This window comes from Mandrillus leucophaeus, unplaced genomic scaffold (assembly GCF_000951045.1).
Source record: "Mandrillus leucophaeus isolate KB7577 unplaced genomic scaffold, Mleu.le_1.0 Scaffold202, whole genome shotgun sequence".
Classification (NCBI taxonomy): domain Eukaryota; kingdom Metazoa; phylum Chordata; class Mammalia; order Primates; family Cercopithecidae; genus Mandrillus; species Mandrillus leucophaeus.
This window is the reverse complement of record NW_012102055.1, coordinates 608,337-628,519: the sequence shown is the minus strand read 5'-3', so window position 1 is coordinate 628,519 and position 20,183 is coordinate 608,337. Positions and strand designations below refer to the sequence as shown.

Here is a 20,183-nt window from a genome sequence, read left to right as displayed (position 1 = left end):
GCCCTCTTAGAATTTTACCAGGCAAACTGTTATAGGGCAGAAAATGGAATTGGTGAAGGATGTGTGAAAATGTACCACTCTGTTTGAAAGCACAGTCAACTTACAGTTATCGGAGATGGTGGCTTCCTGAGGGAGACCTGAATGAACACTGGAATTCATCTGGTGAAAGCTATAAGCATTTTCAGATAATAATATTGAGTGAAGTTATTGTTCACCTCTGCGGATAAGGCCTAGGCAGCTTCTCAAAAGAAATCCGAGCCTACCTGCATCTTGGCTCTGTCCTTCCATTTCTTCCACACTTTGCTTTTCCTCTGGACCATTCTCATCTTTCAAGAAAACCACAGAGGAAAAAAAAAAATGCATCAGGCCAACTTGTGAAATATCTCTTTATGGCTAATATGCAGCACTGAAATTAATTGTAAGCAATGTAGCATGACTGCCCATAAAGACAGGCAGAGAGATGAATCAGAGGCATGAAACAGAAAAATTACCTACATAAATAGGTGCATTTATACTCATCCCTTCTCACATGATTTGCTAGATGAAATGTTTAACTGCGGTAAACAAAATTCACTCAGTGGTCCTGGTAACAAGTCTCTCCTTGCTTGGCATTTCCCAAAATATAATACAAACTTCAACTCCAGTCCACCTTTCTCCCTTGACTTAAGTAACATGCACTGTGTAAGGAAGGTTGGCTAAGTTTCTTGCCCTTTACTTCTCTGTGTGATATATGCTGCAAAAAAGGGTCAATTTTCACTTAACTTGCATATGGCAGTCTAACATACCTATGCTATAAAATATTTTGTCTTGAACAGATTATGTTGGTTGAATTTGTGCTATCATATATAATTATATGAAAAATAACTGGTCAGGTGCAATGAAGGCTGTATATTAGCAACTTTCTAAAACTTTCTTTTTTCTTAAAATAGCTACTATATCTGTGGACTTATCTGTGGAAATAATAAACTTTTTGAAGGTTAAGTAGTTAAGTATAGGCATGATTTTATAAGTCATTGCCGGGAGGGTCTTTTGGTTTGGAAAATGAAGCAAATAAAAATGATGAATTTATACAAAGACGTAAGAACAAAGTATAAAACATATAGTGAAGTACAGAAAAGAGAAGCAGAAGTTACCAACCTATATTCATGTGGGTTAAAAATGGCTACAAATGCTTTGTCTCTGAAGGAGTGGAGCCCATTCCTTCTCTTTAAGTCCTGACTGGCTGTGAAACTTCTTTAGACAAATATGATGGAATACGATGGAAGTGATATTCTGGGACCTCCAAGCTACCCTTCAAGAACTGGCAATCTCTACTTTCTACCCCTGGGAAGCCAGCCTCCATGCTGTAAAGAAGCTGAGGCTAGCCTGCCAAATAGAGGGCGACACACGGAGAGAGAGAGAAAAGATGTGTGGGGAGCATGAAGGGCCAGACCTGTGAGCCAAGCCTTCTTGAACCTTTCCACCCAGCCAGCTGCCAACCAAATGCAGCTGAGCAGTGACCTCAGCCAGTGTCACAAGGAGCAGAAGAGACATCCAGCTGAGTCCTTTAAAAATTTCTGACCCACGAGCAGGCCTGAATCACTTAACGTTGTTTTGCTTGAATGCTTTGACCCGCCATCTTCTCCTCCTATCAACTCTTAATTCCGAGGCAAGAGAATCCTCCCAAGGGGAGGCCACTAGTAGCAGAGCTGAAGCAAGAGCCTCAGAAGCAGTGGGGAAGCATTTCACCTGCAGCTCTGGAAAACGACCTATTGAAGAAAGTTTCAGATGGGGAAACATTTAGATTTGACCTAAATGGGGGGAAAAAAGTTTATAATAGAAGGATAAAAAAAGAAAAAAGAGTTATACTCTGAGTTTGGCGAAGAATGCAGTCAATAAATATATGTACAGGATCCCCTGTGTTGGCTTAGCCCTGTGTCGTTTGTGATGGTGAACATAATATAACTACTTTTTGTTTTCTTTTGTTTTTTTTATAGACACAGAGTCTTGCTGTGTTGTCCAGCCTGGAGTGCAGTGGCATGTTCACACCTCACTGCAACCTTTAACTCTTGGACTCAAGCAATCCTCCCACCTCAGCCTCCTGAGCAGCTGGGTCTACAAGGCACATGCCACCAAGCCTGACTAATTTTTTATTTTTTTGGAGAGATGGGGTTTTGCTTTGTTGCCTAGGCTGGTCTTGAACTCCTGCCCTAAAGCAATCCTCCCACATCAGCCTCCCAAAGTACTGGGATTACAGGCATAAGACACCACACCTGGCCTGAATATAATACGAGAACCTGGGGTGGCTCTGTATGCCACTTAAATTCAGTGTCCTAAATGGCATATTTACAAGTACCACATGATTATCTGACATTTTCCCTGTTCTGGTTCTCCATGAAGGAAACAGCATTGGCCTTTGCTCTAGGGAGGAAATAGTCACTTCTGCTGTTCTGCTGTCTTAACAAGGCCAAGTTGGTGCAGGAGCATGTGCCAAAAACTTAGCCAATATCTGTCCCTTTCCTCCCACCAAATGGTTTCAGAGTCAAGCAGGAAAGATCTGCCAGCTTCTCTGTCTCCCTCAACAGACAGGCCTTTTAACACACTTCACAATAGCCCTGACGTTTGCAGGTTACAAGTTTCCTTTAAAATTAGTCTGGTTACCACATCTTCTACAGAGTAGAGGTAGGGAGATTTCTTATGAAGAGAAGAAGATAAGAAGGGAAAGAAAAACGGAAATTAAATTACAGAAATGTGAGGAATTGGTTCCAATAGTTGTAAATGCATAAAAAGGAAATTCATGGTCAGACCCCGAAATCCAGCTTTCTGATAGTAACAACCAGTCTGGCAGTTTACCTAGTCTACTGCTTCTGGGTTTTTATCCTTAGTTCCCTTGTGTGCCACCCCCCTCGCTAGAACAGACATCTGAGTGGCATGCTTTTGTTTTCTACTTTGAGTCTCAGAGGCACAGTTTTCTATTTGCAGTATTTCTGCCCTTGGGAAGCAAACTCAAGAAACACTTGGCACGTTTATCACAGAGCGAATGCTTTCTAGAAGAATGCTGGATTTGCCATTCCAGTAGCATGCCCTTAGATAAAAAGGTCCAGTTATATTGCATTCATCAATTTCCAAGACAGTGCATCCTCAAATCCAGCAGGGGGAACCAATGTAGAAGGCTTATTTTCCAAGCCCAGCGTACGCGTTCTTGGGCAATTAGATTAACATTCATTTCATTCTTTTAGAAGGACATTTTGGCTGGCTTAGAACTTTCCATCCATTTTAAATGCTGCAAATGGGTGAGTTCTTAGTGAAATAGGGGGCTTCCACTGGTAGAAAAAGCAAGGCACATTAACACAGTTACCCGTAAGTCTTTGATAAGGACAAGCTTTCTTTTTATCAGCCTTGTTTGTCTAGCTATCATCACAGGAAGCACATAAACAATAAAAAGTTAAGCAGAGGGATGTGTAAACTTGAGGTTTTTAGAAGAGATTTTAGAAGGGATTTTAAAAGGTTTACGATAAAGGTGAAGAAATACAGGGAAGTGCGAGGCTATTTTGTTAGCTTAAATAATGTCACATAGAAGCTAAATGTTCTTAGTTAATATTCCTTTAAGATCACATATTTACTTCAGATGATAAATTTCCATAGCATTCATGTTGAGTATAATATAACACTTTACTTTCCCATGCTGAAAAAGCACAGAAACCTGTGAGAATTCTACTGGTTGTGTCCTTCTGATTTCTCCCGTATTAGTACTCTGCCTCCTACTCTTTCAACTAATAATTATCGAGTGTGTACTGTTTGCAAGAATGTTTCAGAAATTTTATAGAAATAAGAGGCTCCTGCTGCAACATGACTATGATAAGCAAGCTGTCCATGTTTAATTCTACATGGGAGAGTTTTGCAAGGGCAAAATCTCAACCACATGATCACGGATTGCTATCCTGATATTTGTAGTTCCTTTTGTGAACTCTACATGGTGATAGGAAGATAAAGGAGACATAAGTCTGAACAAATCCATCCCTATATGGGGGAAACAATCAGATGTGTACTTCCTGCTGGTATACTGTTGTATTTTCTTCTAAAGGTCTATAGTTTTCTGGGCACAGACAGAGACATATATCAGTGTCCTTTCATTGTGAGCAAAAAATATTTCCATGCCATTGATGTTGGACTTGACCATGGGACTTAATTTAGCTAATGAAATGCTAGTGGAGAGAATGTGAGCAAAGGATTTACATGCGCTGCATAAAAGGATTTGTTTCTTGTGTTCCTGACATTTGCCATGACAAGAAGATGCCCCTGTAGCTCCTGGCTTAAGGAGGATGAGAGATACATGGAGCAAGTTTGAACCCAAGTCACTGTCTGGAACTGAACCCAAGCAACTCACAGCTTGCAGTAGAACCACCCCACTGAGCCCAGCCTACATCAGCTGGACCACAGTTATCTTATAGACCTGTGAGCATGAGAATAAAAATTTTTGTGGTAGGGGATGCATTTTGGGGTGACTTATTGCACAGCATTATTATGGCAATAACTGATTAATACAGATGATATATTTATTTTTCTCAGCTCAGGAAGGCTTTAAGTTAACTTTAAAAAAAATTAGCTGTCTCTTATAAAAAAAATCCAGTCTTTAATTTTGTATTTCCCCATCTATATTTTCAACTCATACGTTTCAAAATTCTCTAGAAGGTACATATTTGAAAAGTAAAATTAGCTGACATAACAGAGGAATGCTCTTAAAGGGTCTGCACTGCCATCAATATAATGATGTTTATGTTTTATTTAACTATAGAGCTATGTGAGCAACAGAATAATATTAGTTAATACCAGCTAACACTTACTGAATATTGCATATGGTCCACTCAGTGTCTAAATGCTTTGCAAAAGTTATCAAGCTTCATTCTCATAACAACTGCATGAGGCAGGTATTATTATCTGCATTTCATGGATGAGACAACTGAGACACAGGGGTGTTAAGATTCCACAGCTAGCAATTGATGGCAGCAGGGGACAGTTTTGACCCAGTCTTAGCTGATGTCGGGGCCTACTACTGCCTACTTAGAAATGTAAGTATTTGTTGTCTGGGTAAGATACGTAAATTATGAGTCAGCAAAAATGTGGGAAATGATAATCTCATCTGGATTAATTCAATTAACATTGAACACAACAGACATTGAGAATCAACCCCTCTGGCTCTCATATCAGGTGAGTGCAGTGCTACAACTCTAAACTTTTGTGTTTAATGCTAAAGGCATTTTTATTCTGAAATAATTTTAAGCAACAGAAAGTTGCAAGAACGGGACAAGAACTCTTTTTTTCCTGGACCATTTGAGAGTAAGTTGCAGACATAATCACCTCCTAATCATGCCCATCAGCCTTGAATACTTTAGTATATATTTTCTACAAACAAGGACATTCTTTTTCATAACCACAATACAACCATCAAGATCAGAAGATTAACATAGATGACATTCCTGCTATCTCAGCTACAGATCACATTTGAGTTTTTCCAATTTTCAAGAATATCCTAATAGCAATCTAGAATCATACAGCATTCAGTTGTTGTGTCTCTTTAGTTCACAGTGGTCTGGGACAGAGAAGCCCTTCTGATCCTGTCCAAACTCTGTGCCCCCTCACCACCATCTTCCCTCCAATGCAAACCTACTTTAAACCTACTTTTCTCAGCCCTGCTTAATGACTTTAAGAAGAAGGAAAGAAGGAAGGAAAGGAGGGAGGGAAGGTTAGTTCCAAACCTTTACAAATTTTGTTCAGGAGATGTCATTAGCTGATTGATCTATTTTAATAGCTCACTCTTAGAAAAGTTTCTGCATTGGCTGCCTCATTATTTTAATGAAAAGCCTCATGTGCATCTTTTAGTGCAGATAAAAAGGTGTGCAGCGAACAGTCTCCACCTAGCAGGAGTCATAGCTGCTGCTTCCTATAGGTGTCTCCTTTGCACCAGGCCTTTACATGCTCACACACCTCACACACATAACCATGAACGTCGCAACCATCCTATTCGACTTTATCTCCATTTTTGAAGATTAAGAAATCAAGCTTGTGGGAGATCAAAGTCACTTCCTTGAAGTCACACAGTTCGTGGCAGAGCTGAGACTTAAACACGGGTCCAGATCATGCCAAATCCTGGAGTCTCTCTTGCCCTGCAGATTCCTAAGACCTCTGCTCACCTGCAAGAGCTAAGCCGTAAGCCCTCTGCAGAGAGATGTCCCTTTTTTTGTGGTGTCCTGGCACTCAGCACAGTGCCTTATCTGTTAAGGGCTCCATAAACACGTGTCAAGGGATTAGGAGAGAAATTTCATTTTCCCCCAAAGAGTGATTATTTTTTTCCTTGAATCATATTTCAGTTCTGTATGCAGATGAGGTGTGGTATCTATCTCAGCTTCTGCTTGAATTTCATTAAATTGTGGATTTGTTTAAACATTTCATGTGTCTTTGATCTTAACTAATGGTTCCCAAAAATCAAATGGTGAAGTGTGGGGAGCACAAGTATTAATAGTTAGGATCCCTCTGTTTTCGCCAGTGCCAGCTGGGACCATCCTCCATCCCCTTTCTCCAGGGTAGTGGCAATGACTTCCTGATATGTTTTGCTGCTGCAGTTCTTTTCTTAACACTTCTTCTCAGCCTAGAAGCTGGTTTGTTTTAAAGTGTGAGGCAGCTGATACCACTCCCCTGCTTGAATGCTCTGATGGCAGCAATATCCTGCATGGTGGAGACCCTCATTATTTCTCTGCATATATTCATTCTCTCCTAGTATCCTGCTGGTTCAGTTGCTGCAACCATGCTGGCCTCTGTGCTGTTCCTCCAGCATACTGGGGTCTCTTCTCCCCAGGCCTTTGCATTGCCTGACCCCTCCACCTGGAGTGCTTTCTTTCTAGCCCCTTCAAGTTACTGCTTAACTGTCCCCTTTCAATGAGATCTGTGCTGAACTTTCCATTTAAAATTGCATCACCTCCCCACCCTCACACACTCCATCCTTCTCATCCCGATCAACTTTTTCTCTTTGGTTCTTTAGTTGTCCATCATCTTCTAATATATCGTATTCTCTAATTTAGGTAGGTATCATGTTCACTGTTTATGTGTTCCCGCCCCTCCTTGAATGTAAGCTCCACCGAGGCAAGGATCTTTGTCTGCTTTGTTAAACGATGTTTCCTAAGTACCTGGTAGGGGTTCAATAACTATTCTCCAGTTAATGAAATACACTTTTGCCACCTGGACTTGCCTGGATAGTTCACAAATGAATCAGGAAAAAAAGAGGTAAATTATCTTCTATTCCAGGATCTTTCAGTTACTTATGAAGCATGAGGTTCCACATGTCATTTGGAACAGAATTTTTCAAGGATGGTGGCCCCGACATAAGATCTCAGGACCTTGTGATAATACACCCATTGCCCCTTGTCTCCTTACTAGAGCAATTAGCTAAGAGAAGGAATCGCCTCCCCAGGCAGGGGCAGATTTTGTATGGAACTCGTTTCAATATAGTTCTCTAGACTAATGACTTACAGTCTTCCGGGAATGTGGTGCAGCTTGTGTAGGCAGTTTGGAGAAATGCTGGGTGGTAGTGCTCTCCTGGCTGCCAGTTCTACCCAAAATAAACTGAAATAGTGCTGCATCCATGCCCCGTTAACAGAGGGGGTGCAAGACTCACGGGTCACTCTTCGAACATTAGGACAGACAAGACAGTCGTGTCAGCCCTATCTCTATCAGTGTGTCTCAAAACAGTATTGTCCATGTAGAAGGAAGAGGAAAAATGGAACCTGTAATTTTTTAAGCCTGTGTGCCTGTTAATGGGGACTTCAGTTTAACAAGATGTGTTCAAAGAGAGGAAATGCGTGAGACTGTAGGTGCCACTGGGCCTTCCATATGTTTTATGTAATGGTAAGCAGAGAGACAAGTGAACAATAAGGAGCTCAACAAATACCTGTGGAAGGATTGAATTTTGTAGCATTTCAACGTTGAAGGTATGACCCAGGCGTACCAAAACTTGCCATGGCATATCTTGGTACAAAAATAGCACAAAGCAATGCACCAGAGAGCTATTTTCAATACCACACATAGTCTCTTAATAGACAATATATGGTTCTCCCATATGGCATGTTAATACAAATACTTTTACTCTGATACCGTTAGTTTTTAATCCAAGGCTTTCCAAGTACTTTGTAAACACTATTCATGAATGTGGGCTTCCCTGGGGAAGTTGCAGCACCTTGCAGAGATACAAAGCATCCTGTACACAATAAATGACTATTAAGGAATGACAATAATAAGAAATATATACATGTGGCTGTTTTTTAAAAGTAACTTACAAATGAGAATTAAGTAACTTTCCCAAAGTCTTCCAATGACTTCATGGTACAACTGAAGTTAGAAATCAACTTATACTGACACAGTTATTCTACTGGTTGATCTATGCTCGCAAATTGATGATAAATTATACCAGTTCTCAGATATGCACATAACCTGGTGTCCACTCTATAACTGGGAAAATCATGGCCAAAATGAGGTTAGCATAACAGTATTACAAGGGGATTTCCTTGTTCTCTCCCTTTCTCGCTCTCTCTGATAAAACAGCAACTACATTTTTTTTTTCATTAAGCCTTAAGGTTAAATTTTCTTCTAAAAATTACATTTCTCTGTATTGTCATTTACATTCCTGAATCTACATAACCAGTGTGCCTACACATTTGTTTAAAACAGGCACACACTGTGCTCTGTGCAGATGTTAAATACAGAACTGGCAAGATGAAACATTTTTTTTTCTTTGCTTTTTTTTTTTGCTGAAGAATGGAAAGTATATAAAGATGTTCTTTAAATAGAAGAATCATCCTATGAATAAATTCAAAAGCTGTTATATAGCTTTGTCATCAATTAATGTTTGTTGAGTACCTACAATGTTCAAGATGCTAGAGAGAGAATAAATTAGGCTATTCAGAAGACAAAAGCTGTTTCCTTTAGGAGTTGACAGAAGGGAGAGGAATGGAAAGGTTTCATGCGATGTCTCTGCCTGCACAAAGTGAAACTGAGGCTAGAGATGATTACCCAGAGAAAAATAAAAAAATGTTGTTTCGTATATGTAGGTATGAATGAATGTTGGGTATTTTTGCTGGATGAAAGGGGTAAGTGCTTCAATTCTCCACTTGGCATTGCCCAAATGGCTCTTTGGGAAGTCACTGACTGAAGATGTACATGTGTGAGTTCCAGGGTCTGTCTAGGGCAACTCCCAAAGGGAAAGTCTCCTGCTCTCTGGACCTAATTTATTTTCTCTCCAAGGTCTAATTCAATACACATATATCTGAGGTTGTGCGCAGCCCCATATCATCATGGGAAGCAAAAACCAATTCTGTGTTTCTACCACTTTCTTCCTTTAAAATACTTGTTCCTTCCATATTGAGACATGCTCTTTTAAGTAGTAGGAATCAAACTTTTAAGATGCTGATTTGGAATTTTGAAGTTCAGGACGAAAGAAATATATGGGTCTCCCATGATTTTGTATAAACTTTTTCCAAAAATGTGCTCTTGCCCTCAATATGATCCCATAGATGATAAAACTCAACAACCACCCCAAAGCTGACTGACAAGTATAAAAACAAGAGGGCTGTCTATGTGTATTTTACTTCTCTTTAAACATTACAGATTTCCAGTAATAGCTTTGTTTAGCCAAATGTTTTGCTAATAGCTATTTGACATTGTACCAACCAGAATAAATTTCAACATATTCTCTTTACTTCATATGAAATAAATTTGCAAGTAGAGAAACCACACACCTTCAGGCAGATAGACCAAATGTTTTGTTTGTGTGGAATTTTAGGCACAGGAAGCTGTTGTCTAAGATCTCCTGCTTTCCTTCTAAAGAAGTAACTTGGAAATTACTTTATCTGGAGTACTGGTCCTCAAACTTCACTGTGCAGTAGAGGCCCTTGGAGGGCTTGTTAAAACACAAATAGCTGGGTCTGGTTCAGTGGAGAGGGACAGGGCCTGAGCACTGCAATTCCAATCAATTCCCGGGTGATCCTGCTGCTATGAGTGCGGCCCCACTCTTTGAGAATGATTGTTGATACGGTTTGGCTGTGCCTCCACCTAAATCTCAACTTGAATTGTATCTCCCAGAATTCCCATGTGTTGTGGAAGGGACCCAGGGAGGTAATTGAAACATGGGGGCTGGTCTTTCTTGTGCTATTTTCATGATAGTGAGTAAGTCTCATGAGATCTGATGGGTTTATCAGGGGTTTCTGCTTTTGCTTCTTCCTCGTTTTCTCCTGCCACCACCATGTAGGAAGTCCTTCACCTCCCGCCATGAATCTGAGGCCTCCCCAGCCATGTGAAACTGTAAGTCCAATTAAACCTTTTTTTTGTTCCCAGTTTCGGGTATGTCTTTATTAGCAGCATGAAAACAGACTAATACAATTGGTCTAGGCTCCAGAATATTAACAGGTAAAAGTAGAAAGTATGCTGCGATTTATTTTTGTTAATTACATGTGGCTATGAACAGCCCACTTTATTATTATATTGTTCATTGTCCAAATTCTGAATCTCTGTAGCCATGAGATGAATAATCCCTTACGGCTATACTAATATTTGTAAGACAAAAATAGACCTTTCATAAAATCAATGTATAGAATTTGCATTTTCACTAACATTTCACTAAAGATGATAATTTAATCACCTTATCTTAAAAGAGATTCATCATTGAGCAAAACTTGGGGGAAGCTTCCTCTGTTCTGGACATTGTATCAGGTGCTGCGGACACAGGAATGAACAAGTTGGGGGCCCCACCGGCTCCAGGAGGATGCTGGGGAGACAGATGAGTGAACACAAGCCCCAGCTAGGTACAGCTAACATTGTGCTGGAAGTAGCAGGGAAGGCAGCAGGTGCTCTGAAGTTAAGCACCTAATTCCAGTCCTGGGGGCGGTCAGTGAAATTTGCTCAGGGTAGGCACTGCCCCAGCTGAGACTTTTGTCACTGAGCATTTTTTGAGCTCTCAGTCTCTCCCAGACTCTGTCCTTTAAAGCTGAACTGCCCACTGTGATAGCCACTAGCCACACATGGCTATGGGCACTCCATGGACCATGAGGCAAGTCCAAATTGAGATGTGCTGTAAATGTTACATATATGTCAGATTTTGAATATAGTGTGAAAAAATGTAAAATATCTAAGGAACAATTTTCATATTGGTTGTATGTTGAAATGATACTACTTTTGATCTATTGGGTTAAGTAAAATGTAGCGTGAAAATTAATATCACCTTTTTTTAAACGTGGCTTCTGAAAAATGTAAAACAACACAAGCATTTGTAACTCATGGTATATTTCTGTTGAACAGTGCTGCTCTAGCGATAACTAGTGGGGAAAAGGGCTGTGGGGCTGAGTCCAGTGGGACAGATGGATACTGTAGCCGCAGCTGTCAAAGCCCTGGCCATTGTTCCTGGCACTTACCTCTGATTTCTGTGTGCACCAGAGGCTTCTTCTCCTGAACATGCGGCCTGAGGGTTTTTTCTGGTCTCAACAGGATGCTTGTCCTGCCAATACTGAGGTGCTGGGGAGTTAATATCCCAGAAGCAGCCCTCAACCAATGATGGACAGGAGGGGCTGAACTAATACCCCTACCCTGGCATCCATGCCCCTGGAGTGGGATTCCTCAGAGCACATCCACACTGTTTCCTAGAGTCCTTCTGCAGGACTGAGTCTCAGCTGCCCGCAGGACAATCTACTTGTTCATGCACCTGTTTTTATTTCCTCCCCTTCTCTATCTCACCTCACCACTTCCTTACTGGCCCTTCCTGGGAATCACTCCCCAGATCAACTGCTGGCCCTTGAATCTTTGTCTTAGCATGTGCTTGGAGGGATCTGCTCTCAGAGATTTTTAAACCAAATAATTACACAAATATAGTATCCCCAATCATGATAAGTGCGAATGAAGGGAAATGTAGGTTGCTAAGACGGCTTCTAACAAACGAGGGTATTGGAGAGGCCTTCCCTGTGGAAGTGGCATTTGAGCTGATATGCCTAAGGTACTTGTGAAGCAAAATTAATCAGTAGGAATGAATGAGGTGAAACGGGAGAGAAGGATGAGCGCTCCAGGTGGAGTGAAAAGCATGTCCAGGAACTCTTATGTGAGAAAGGCCTTGGCATCTTCGAAGACTTAGGAGGGGCCTGTGGGGCAGGAGTGCTGGTGGCGGGTGCTTCACAATGGATGTAAGTGGGAACTATTCACGCAAATGGAGTAGGACGAGTTGAGGAGAGAGGGAATGTTCCACTGGGTGGGGAGCAAGCCCCAGAGGTGATAGGGAGCATGTACATTTGGGGAGTCACAGTAATTTAGTATGGCTGGAGCAGACAACAAACGGAGTGGGGAAGGACTGAACGCCAGGTGAAGAATGTGGTCACATTAGAAAGGGCTTTGTGCTCTTTGCTGGGAGTGAGGCATGTCTACGGGGGCAGTCGGAAGCCATGGGTGGGTTCTCACCTGGCTGTTTTGTGGGATAGGAATATGTAACAGTATGAAAGACCCACTTGAAATTGATTGAAATACTCCAGACAAGAGATAGCAGAAGCCTGAGATAAAGGGGCAGCAGGTGAGGAGGGAGAGAACAGGATGGACTGAAAAGAGATTCAAGAGATCGGATCAACTGGCTTTGGTGAGTGGTTGGACGGAGGTGTGAAGAATGAGGAATGGTGTCGGCCTCTACTGTAAAACCTCTGAATTATCCTGAAGAACATTCTTAACAACTTAATAATACAGATATCATGAATATTCTATTTTATAGGTGGAGAAATGTTGTTCTAGTCTCAGCAATTCTCCAAAGCTCCCATAGCTAGCGGGGAGCAGAAGTACGATTTGAGCCTCCATCATTTGCCTGCTAAAGGCAAGCTGTCAGTCACCATGCTTTGATGCCACCCTGCATTCCACTCCAGCTGACAGCCTGGGAAAACTGCATGTTGTGAAGTCTGGGAACAACAGGGACATTCTGGTTTAAGGTGACCATGAGAAATGCAACAGAGATCTTTTAATAAAAAGTGAGGTCAAATAGATGAAGTGAAAAAAAAAACAGCCCAGGAGAAATCCCTCTAGAATAACTTCTAGAAAATTTGTATAAGATTTTCTTAAGTAAAATGTGCATATAACAGTCAATTTTAATATAGTTATGCTACTTCCTGATACTCCTATTAGCTTTTTATTTTTTCCTTTTGTGATCTTGTCTGGGTTGTACATTTTGACGGATGGTCTGAGACAGTTGCTTCCAATATTTGTTCTCTTTATATCATAAATAAGAATATAGCCTATTATGGGCCCTCGGGACCAGCCTAAGCAAAAGGAGAACTCTAAGCCCCCTCATCTCCTTTCTGCATATATTTTGTGATTTCAGATCTATTGCCATTCCTTCTTCTCCTGCATATATCCAATATCCTCATGATTTCTTTCTCATCAAGCTGTGCTTTTAGAAGGCATCAGCTGTCATTTTCAATTTAGGGTAAATTACTTTTATTTAGTAATGAACCTGTCACTTCTCCCATGACTACTGATAACACTCTAATTATCTAGTCTTCCTACCTATAACCACAGTTCTATAATTACTGTATGGAGCAGGGAGTGCTAAGACCTCTTGGTGTTGAATTTAAATTTACCCTCGATTTTTCATTAGCTCTATTCCAAAAAGTCTTACTGGGGTCTTACTTCACTTTGAATAAATAAAATACTATGTGATTTTTTTTTTTCCTGTCTGTTCACTTCCCAATGGTCTCTGTCTTTTCCCTGTAACAGGGCAATACCCGCTGACAGTGGATCATCTTGAGATGATAATCATGCTCTTTTTTTTTTTTTTTTTTGAAATGGAGTCTCGCACTGTCGTCTGGGCTAGAGTGCAGTGGCGTGATCTCAGCTCACTGCAACCTCTGCCTCCCAGGTTCATGCAATTCTCCTGCCTCAGCCTCCCGAGCAGCTGAGATTATAGGCACACATCACCACACTCGGCTAATTTTTTGTATTTTTAGTAGAGATAGGGTTTCACTATGTTGGCCAGACTGGTCTCGAACACCTGACCTCATGATCTGCCCACCTTGGCCTCCCAAAGGACTGGGATTACAGGCCTGAGCCACCGTGCCTGGCCCACATTCTTAATAGTCACCTGAAACAATTAGCCAATCAAGGACTAGGAAAAAAATTTTCTAGGGTAGCTGATGCTATTTTAGACAAATCAATGTAAGTATCAGAAGCCACATCAAAAGACAGATAGGAACATCTGTTTCCTCTCTCCTGGTGGCAGAGTAGGCCACAGACTATTATGCATTGCCAGTGTGTACAATGCTATAGGCATAGAACGACACATGAATCCCTCACCAAGGAGTACTGTAGCATGTTCTTTGCTCTTTCTGCCAAATCGGTCAATTTGTAGAAGTTTGCCCTCATCAAATGTCCTTTTTTGGATAAATTTAAAGGAATTCCAGCTGCCTTTTCTCCACAGAAATATGTTTGGTAAAAAATATATCAGGCAGCCTTGTGATCTATGAAAAGAGAGATCTCTGCAAGTGACTGCACTCATAGAAAATGAGAATCGGTCTGTCTAATGGACATTAGCCTCATCCATCTCATTGGTTCTAGGGTTAGTCATTTAATATGCAGAGCCCCTCATTGGTTCTGGGATCAGTTATTTAATATGCAGAGCTCCTCATTGGTTCTAGGGTCAGTTATTTAATATGCAGATTCCCTTCCTCCCTAAACAGGTAGAGCCCCATGAGGAGGCAGTGGAGGTAGCAGGCAGCAGTAGACAGAAACAGTCCGATGGTGGAGGGATGATATAGCACTATCCATAAGGAAGATCGCAGGAGAACAATGTTACAGCAACAGCTTGAGAAAGGTTTTCAGGTCTTTCTATCTTCTCAGCAGTTTGCTTATAAGAATAAATTATTCTAGTTCTCCCAGTTCTCATTACTAATGTCAGATGATCTTGGACTTGATAAACCCAATTTCCCTGTTTTATGCAACCCAGAAGATCTTTTGCTTCTAGAAGTGTCTAAATGACCTTAGTTTATAACATTTAGGCTGTAATAAGGTTTTCTTATGAAAACCTCCAAATAATGGTATTGTAACAAATGCTGTCTTGTGACATCAAACGTCAATCAAAAACATGTCGAGTTGGAGCAAAAGTTTCCCCGATCACATGAAAATGTTAGGATAAATACTTAAATATATGCATATGCTACTTGAACCATTCAAATAAATGGCAAGTAAATAATTTCTTCAACAACTGGCCAATAAATTTTAAATCAGAATAATTTACAGGAATAAATAATTGCAGGAAGAAACATTTTGTATCCAAAATAAAATATGACCCTTCAAAGTCTGTCCTATTAAAGCTAATTAAATTATGACTTTTTGGTCAGTTTTAATTACAACTAATAATGAGTCCTATGAGGTAAATCTTAAGAGGGTTAAACAGACTTGAGTCTGTTTTTACAATTACAAAACGAGGTATATACCTGATTCACTGACCCTTTAAACAATTTATTTATTCATAGAACTCCCTACTCTTGCAAGAGTTTTCAAGTCTCTGCACGGTTTTCATGTAGGACCTCGAGTCAGCAATTTTGTAGTACTACATGTTCGGGCATGGGAGTAAAAAAAGAAAGCAGCACTACTTATCTGGGGCTACAAAACATTAGTAAGATGAACAGCTTTTAGTTTCTTCCTCCAGTTTTTTCCCCCCGTTTTTCCCTCTTCTAGTATGAATTCATTAATCACACATACATGTTAACACGTTTTCTTTTGTCAACTGATGGGCTAAGTAATACATCTCTTACTAATGCCCTGGTAAAAATAAAACGTAGATTTTTTTGATTTTGAGAATTCTCATCCAAGAATTTTGATTTCATTTGCTGATAAAGATGCACAAAAAAGGCTTTTGTTTTGGTTTGTGGAGAATTGAATGTCATTCACGAGGCACGCTGATGTTCTAGAAAACAGCAAAGCCATAAAAGCCAAAGTATGAGACTGGATTATTTTCCACATTAAAAGCCAACTCTGACACAAATTCCCATTGCCATGGAAAGCCTGTGTGGCGCCAGCATTTAGCCAGCAGTAAGGAATACTTACTGGCAGTCCGTACATTTTTCACTCTGCTTGTTGGAGAAGGTTATTGTTATTCACGTGATGGATAGAAACGCAATATGAGTTTTCTGAGAGACCGTAACCCTGCAGGTTCATAATTCTTCTCTGACAGTATCACATTAGTCATTTTAGTGACTTAATTTTTGAACCTGTTTCTGTCTCCCTGAAGGAATGAGAGTAATCCTATGTAAAATGTATCCAACCTGAAAAAAGGACTCCCAGCTCTTTGTCTGAAGTAAGACAAATTGGATCTTTTAGGAAATGTGAGAGATATGGAAAGGAGGCTCTTATCATGGCTGGGTGGTATGGAGAAGCATATCTGAAATGTTTCCAAGGACATGACGAGCACCTCTCTATGATTATTTTGCAGCAGTGGTCTGCACACTACATCCTGCGGTCTTGACTCGGTACAGCCTGCTGGCTAAGAATGGTTTTTATATGTTCAAAGGGTTGTGATAAAAATGTACAAAATATGTAGCAGAGACCACATGTGGCCCGCAAAGCCAAAAGTATTTCCCATCTGGTCCTTTACAGAAGTGTACTGACCCCTGTTTTAGGGAGACCTGATGAACTAGCAGATGACTCAGCCTAGGAAACTGCACACCTGAACTCATTGCGGGGTGATTACCCTTGTAGTGTAGGAATTGGCTTGATCTTCTGTTGGGATAACCTCCAACTGCCTCCTGTCCACCAGCCATTACTTTCTGCAAGACAGCAAAGTGCCTGCGTCTGACATGTTTTCACTGATTCCAAGACTTCAGATGGTATTGGAAAGGACTTTTGAACTTAAGTCAATAAGTGGGATTTAATATTTAAAGAGATCTCAAAGAATCCAAAAGCAGAGACAGAGACATAGTCGGGATGTAGGAGTCTTGGAACAAGAAACTAAAGAGAATGCTGTTTGGGATGATGGTGGTTTTAAAAATATGCCCACAAATTCTCAGAGATTCCTCCCTTCGAGAGATGGATTTTAAGTCCCCTCCTCTTGCATGTATGCTGGGTTTAGGGACTCGGTTCTAATTAACAGAATACAACCAAAGTGATGCTATGTCCTTTTTGAGATTAGGCCATAAGAGGACTGCCACTTCCAGCCGGGACATGCTGTCACTCTCCCCCGTGCCTTGCTCTCAGGGAAGCCAGCTGCCATCTCATGAGGACATGCATCTTCTGTAGAGAGGCCCCCATAGCAAGGGAGTGCTGTCTCTGGCCAACAATCAGTGAGAAAAAGCCCAGAGCCAGCCTCCCCAAAAGTAGGGTGTGTGTGGGAAGGTGGGTGGTGGGGTGGGGAGGTATATGAGGACTTCGAGCTGAGCAGGCTCCACAAATATGTTACACAGATTTCTCCCACCTTCTAATCAGCTGTGAGTGTGAAGAACCCAGCAGGAGTTGAACTAATTTTTAATATATTTTTGTCCTTTTCTTTTTGCATCCTCTTTTTAATTTTCATACATTTTATCTCTTCATGATCCAGCTTAGTGCATCTAATACTCCTTCTTTTATGGAAACTGATTTTTATCTTCTAAATCCATAATAGGGGAGATTTCCTTCCAAGAAACCCCAATATTGCCTAAAGAGAATTAACTCTGGCAAGTCAAGCTCTTCACCATGCCACTCTCCCTTCTCCCTTTCTCCCTGTCTCTCCTCTGTACTTACTTTTCTTCTACCCTAGCTGCCCTCTTCCAACCATCCCCTATTTTCCCTGCCTTGTGCTCTTCAAGACACCACTGCCAGCAGAAAGCATCCCAACCTGCCTCCCTACACCCCCACACCCCTGTGCCTTTGGCTCAAAAAACCATTGGTGTGAAATGTGATTTCTTCTGACCTGATCAGGCCCTCTTATGTGTACAAAGGAGGAAATGGAAACTTATGTGAGAACAGTTTCATAAATAATCCTTCTTGACACTTGGCATCAAAATATGTAAAGGTAGGGTTGACCATTATTTATTTTCATTTTATCGAGAACTTCCTATGCTTTAGTGTGATACTGTGATATAAATAAGAAATATATGTTTAGTCTTCATCCTGGTACCTGGCACAGAGCTTCTAAAACTCTTGTAATTTCCTGACTGATAGGAACATCATTTGTTTCATAAGTCACTTTTAATCATACCTGAGTTTAAGCTTAATAATCTAAGGTGGTTCTTTGTGGGCCCCTCGATAGCTTCAGGGTTGGGCCAATTGCCAGGGCCCCCAACCTTGTGACTAGAGAGCTAGAGCTTTCGGCCCCATTTCCTGACCTATGGAGAGGAGAAGAGTGCTGGGGACTGAGTCAGTCATCAATGGCCAATGATTTCATCAATCATGCCAATGTCATGGAACCTCCATAGAAAACCTAAACAACAGGGGTAGGACAACTGCCATGTTGACGAATGCACTGACATGTTAGGACAGTGGCATGCCCCAACTCCACGGGGACAGAAGCTCCCGCACTCGGGACCCTTCCAGATCTCGCCCTATGCACTGCTTCATCTGGCTGTTCATTTACAACCTTTCCAACATCCTTTGTAATTAACTGGTAGTAGTAAGTAAATTGTTTTCCTTGAGCTCTGTGACCCATTCCAGCAAATTATCAAACCAAGAAAGAGTCATGGGAACCCCCCAACTTTGTGACTTTGTAGCTGGTCTGTCAGAAGTACAGGTTGCCTGGACTTGCCATGGGTATCTTGAAGTCGGGGGAGTCCTGTGGGACTGAGTCCTTAATCTGTGCTGTCTGATGCTCACTCTAGATAGTGTAAGGCTTGACTTAAATTGTAGAACAACCAATTGGTGTCTGGAGAATTAGGGAATTGGTTAGTGTGAGGGAAAAAAACACATATTTGATGTCAGAAGTATAGAAATAGATCATAGTAGTGGTAGTCGTTATGCATTATGGTAAATACTTTCCACGTGTTATCTCATGCAATCCTCACCCCCAATACTGAAAGGTGTATGCTACACTTGCCTCACTTTTTATATAATACAATTGAGACTTCCCATTAAATAAAGTACACAAATTCCCACTGATCATGCGAGGTTTACACCTGGTCCAACTGCCTTAAGATCATGTCCAGGTTCTGATGTCCATCTCCTTTTAGCATTCGGAAAACACCCTAACAAATTCATTGCTATTTAGCACTGGCCTGAAATGACCTTCACCTCCCAAAGATCTTTGTTAATAAGGACAACACAAATTGCTCTGCGGTAGATAGAGCTGTTTTCCAATAAACACAGGTCTGATATTCTGGGACCGATTCTCTGCCCAGGAAAAGGAAGATTTCAAAACCTAAATTACACACAGGGCAGCCAATTCTAGAAAAAGAAAGGGGTTAATAGTCTTCCTGTAACTGTAACTACAATATTCTGCTTTGGAGAACAATGTTTTATTACCATGTACACTACTCTGGTAGTCCCTAAAGAACTCTTTAAACAATGAGATTTATCTCATTTAACTGCCCCCTCCACACACACACAGGAAAACAAACAGTACACTTCACTTAAGAGAAATGATTTGCGGTCATGGTAAATTCCCATCGTTCATTTGCTTATTCGTTTATTCATTCACTTGGCCACCCACAAATATTTACTGAGTGCCTAGTATTTAAAAAATGCTGCTTCCCTAAAATACTATAAGCCCTTTCACTTTGAGAGGTAAATAAATATGAGACTTTATGACTGCATTTGTGCTCAGTATATTTTTTTATAACACGCTGTCTGCTTTGACCAGAGTTGAAATTTTATAGTACAAATCTGTTACCCTAGAAATGAAAAAGTGGCCAACAGCCAGTAATAATGGACAGTTTTTCAACATAAAGAGCAAAGTATTCTATAAACTAAAAAAGAAAGACACAAACAAACAAGTACATTCCAAACTTATGCATGTTACAATTTTCAGGAAACTGTTTTTTTTTTTTTTTTTTTTTTTTTTAAATTTCTTTTCTTGGCTGAAACTTCACTGTTAGCTCATAAGGGCTTACGATTCTTTGGGCTGCCACCTGTTGAAAAAATAATTGCAGACTTACTGAAGGGATAGCAACAGAGAGATGGCCAAGAATATTTCTACACAGACGAAACTAAAAGTTACAAAAAAAGAATTTAGGGAAAAA

The 20,183-nt window shown here is 40.7% G+C and overlaps 1 protein-coding gene and 1 long non-coding RNA gene across 2 annotated transcripts in view; one reads left to right on the top strand and one right to left on the bottom strand.

The window, feature by feature from the left end:
* MACROD2 (MACRO domain containing 2) overlaps positions 1 to 20,183 on the bottom strand; it is a 584,358-nt gene that overhangs the window by 128,724 nt on the left and 435,451 nt on the right. Inside the window, exon 4 of the mRNA XM_011979458.1 lies at positions 264 to 326. Within this exon, the coding sequence (XP_011834848.1) occupies positions 264 to 326 (63 nt within the window). The remainder of the gene's footprint in view (positions 1 to 263; positions 327 to 20,183) is intronic.
* Positions 10,246 to 20,183, top strand: part of LOC105539274 — a 29,306-nt gene continuing 19,368 nt past the window's right edge. Inside the window, exon 1 of the long non-coding RNA XR_001006025.1 lies at positions 10,246 to 10,326. This is a non-coding gene — a long non-coding RNA (uncharacterized LOC105539274). The remainder of the gene's footprint in view (positions 10,327 to 20,183) is intronic.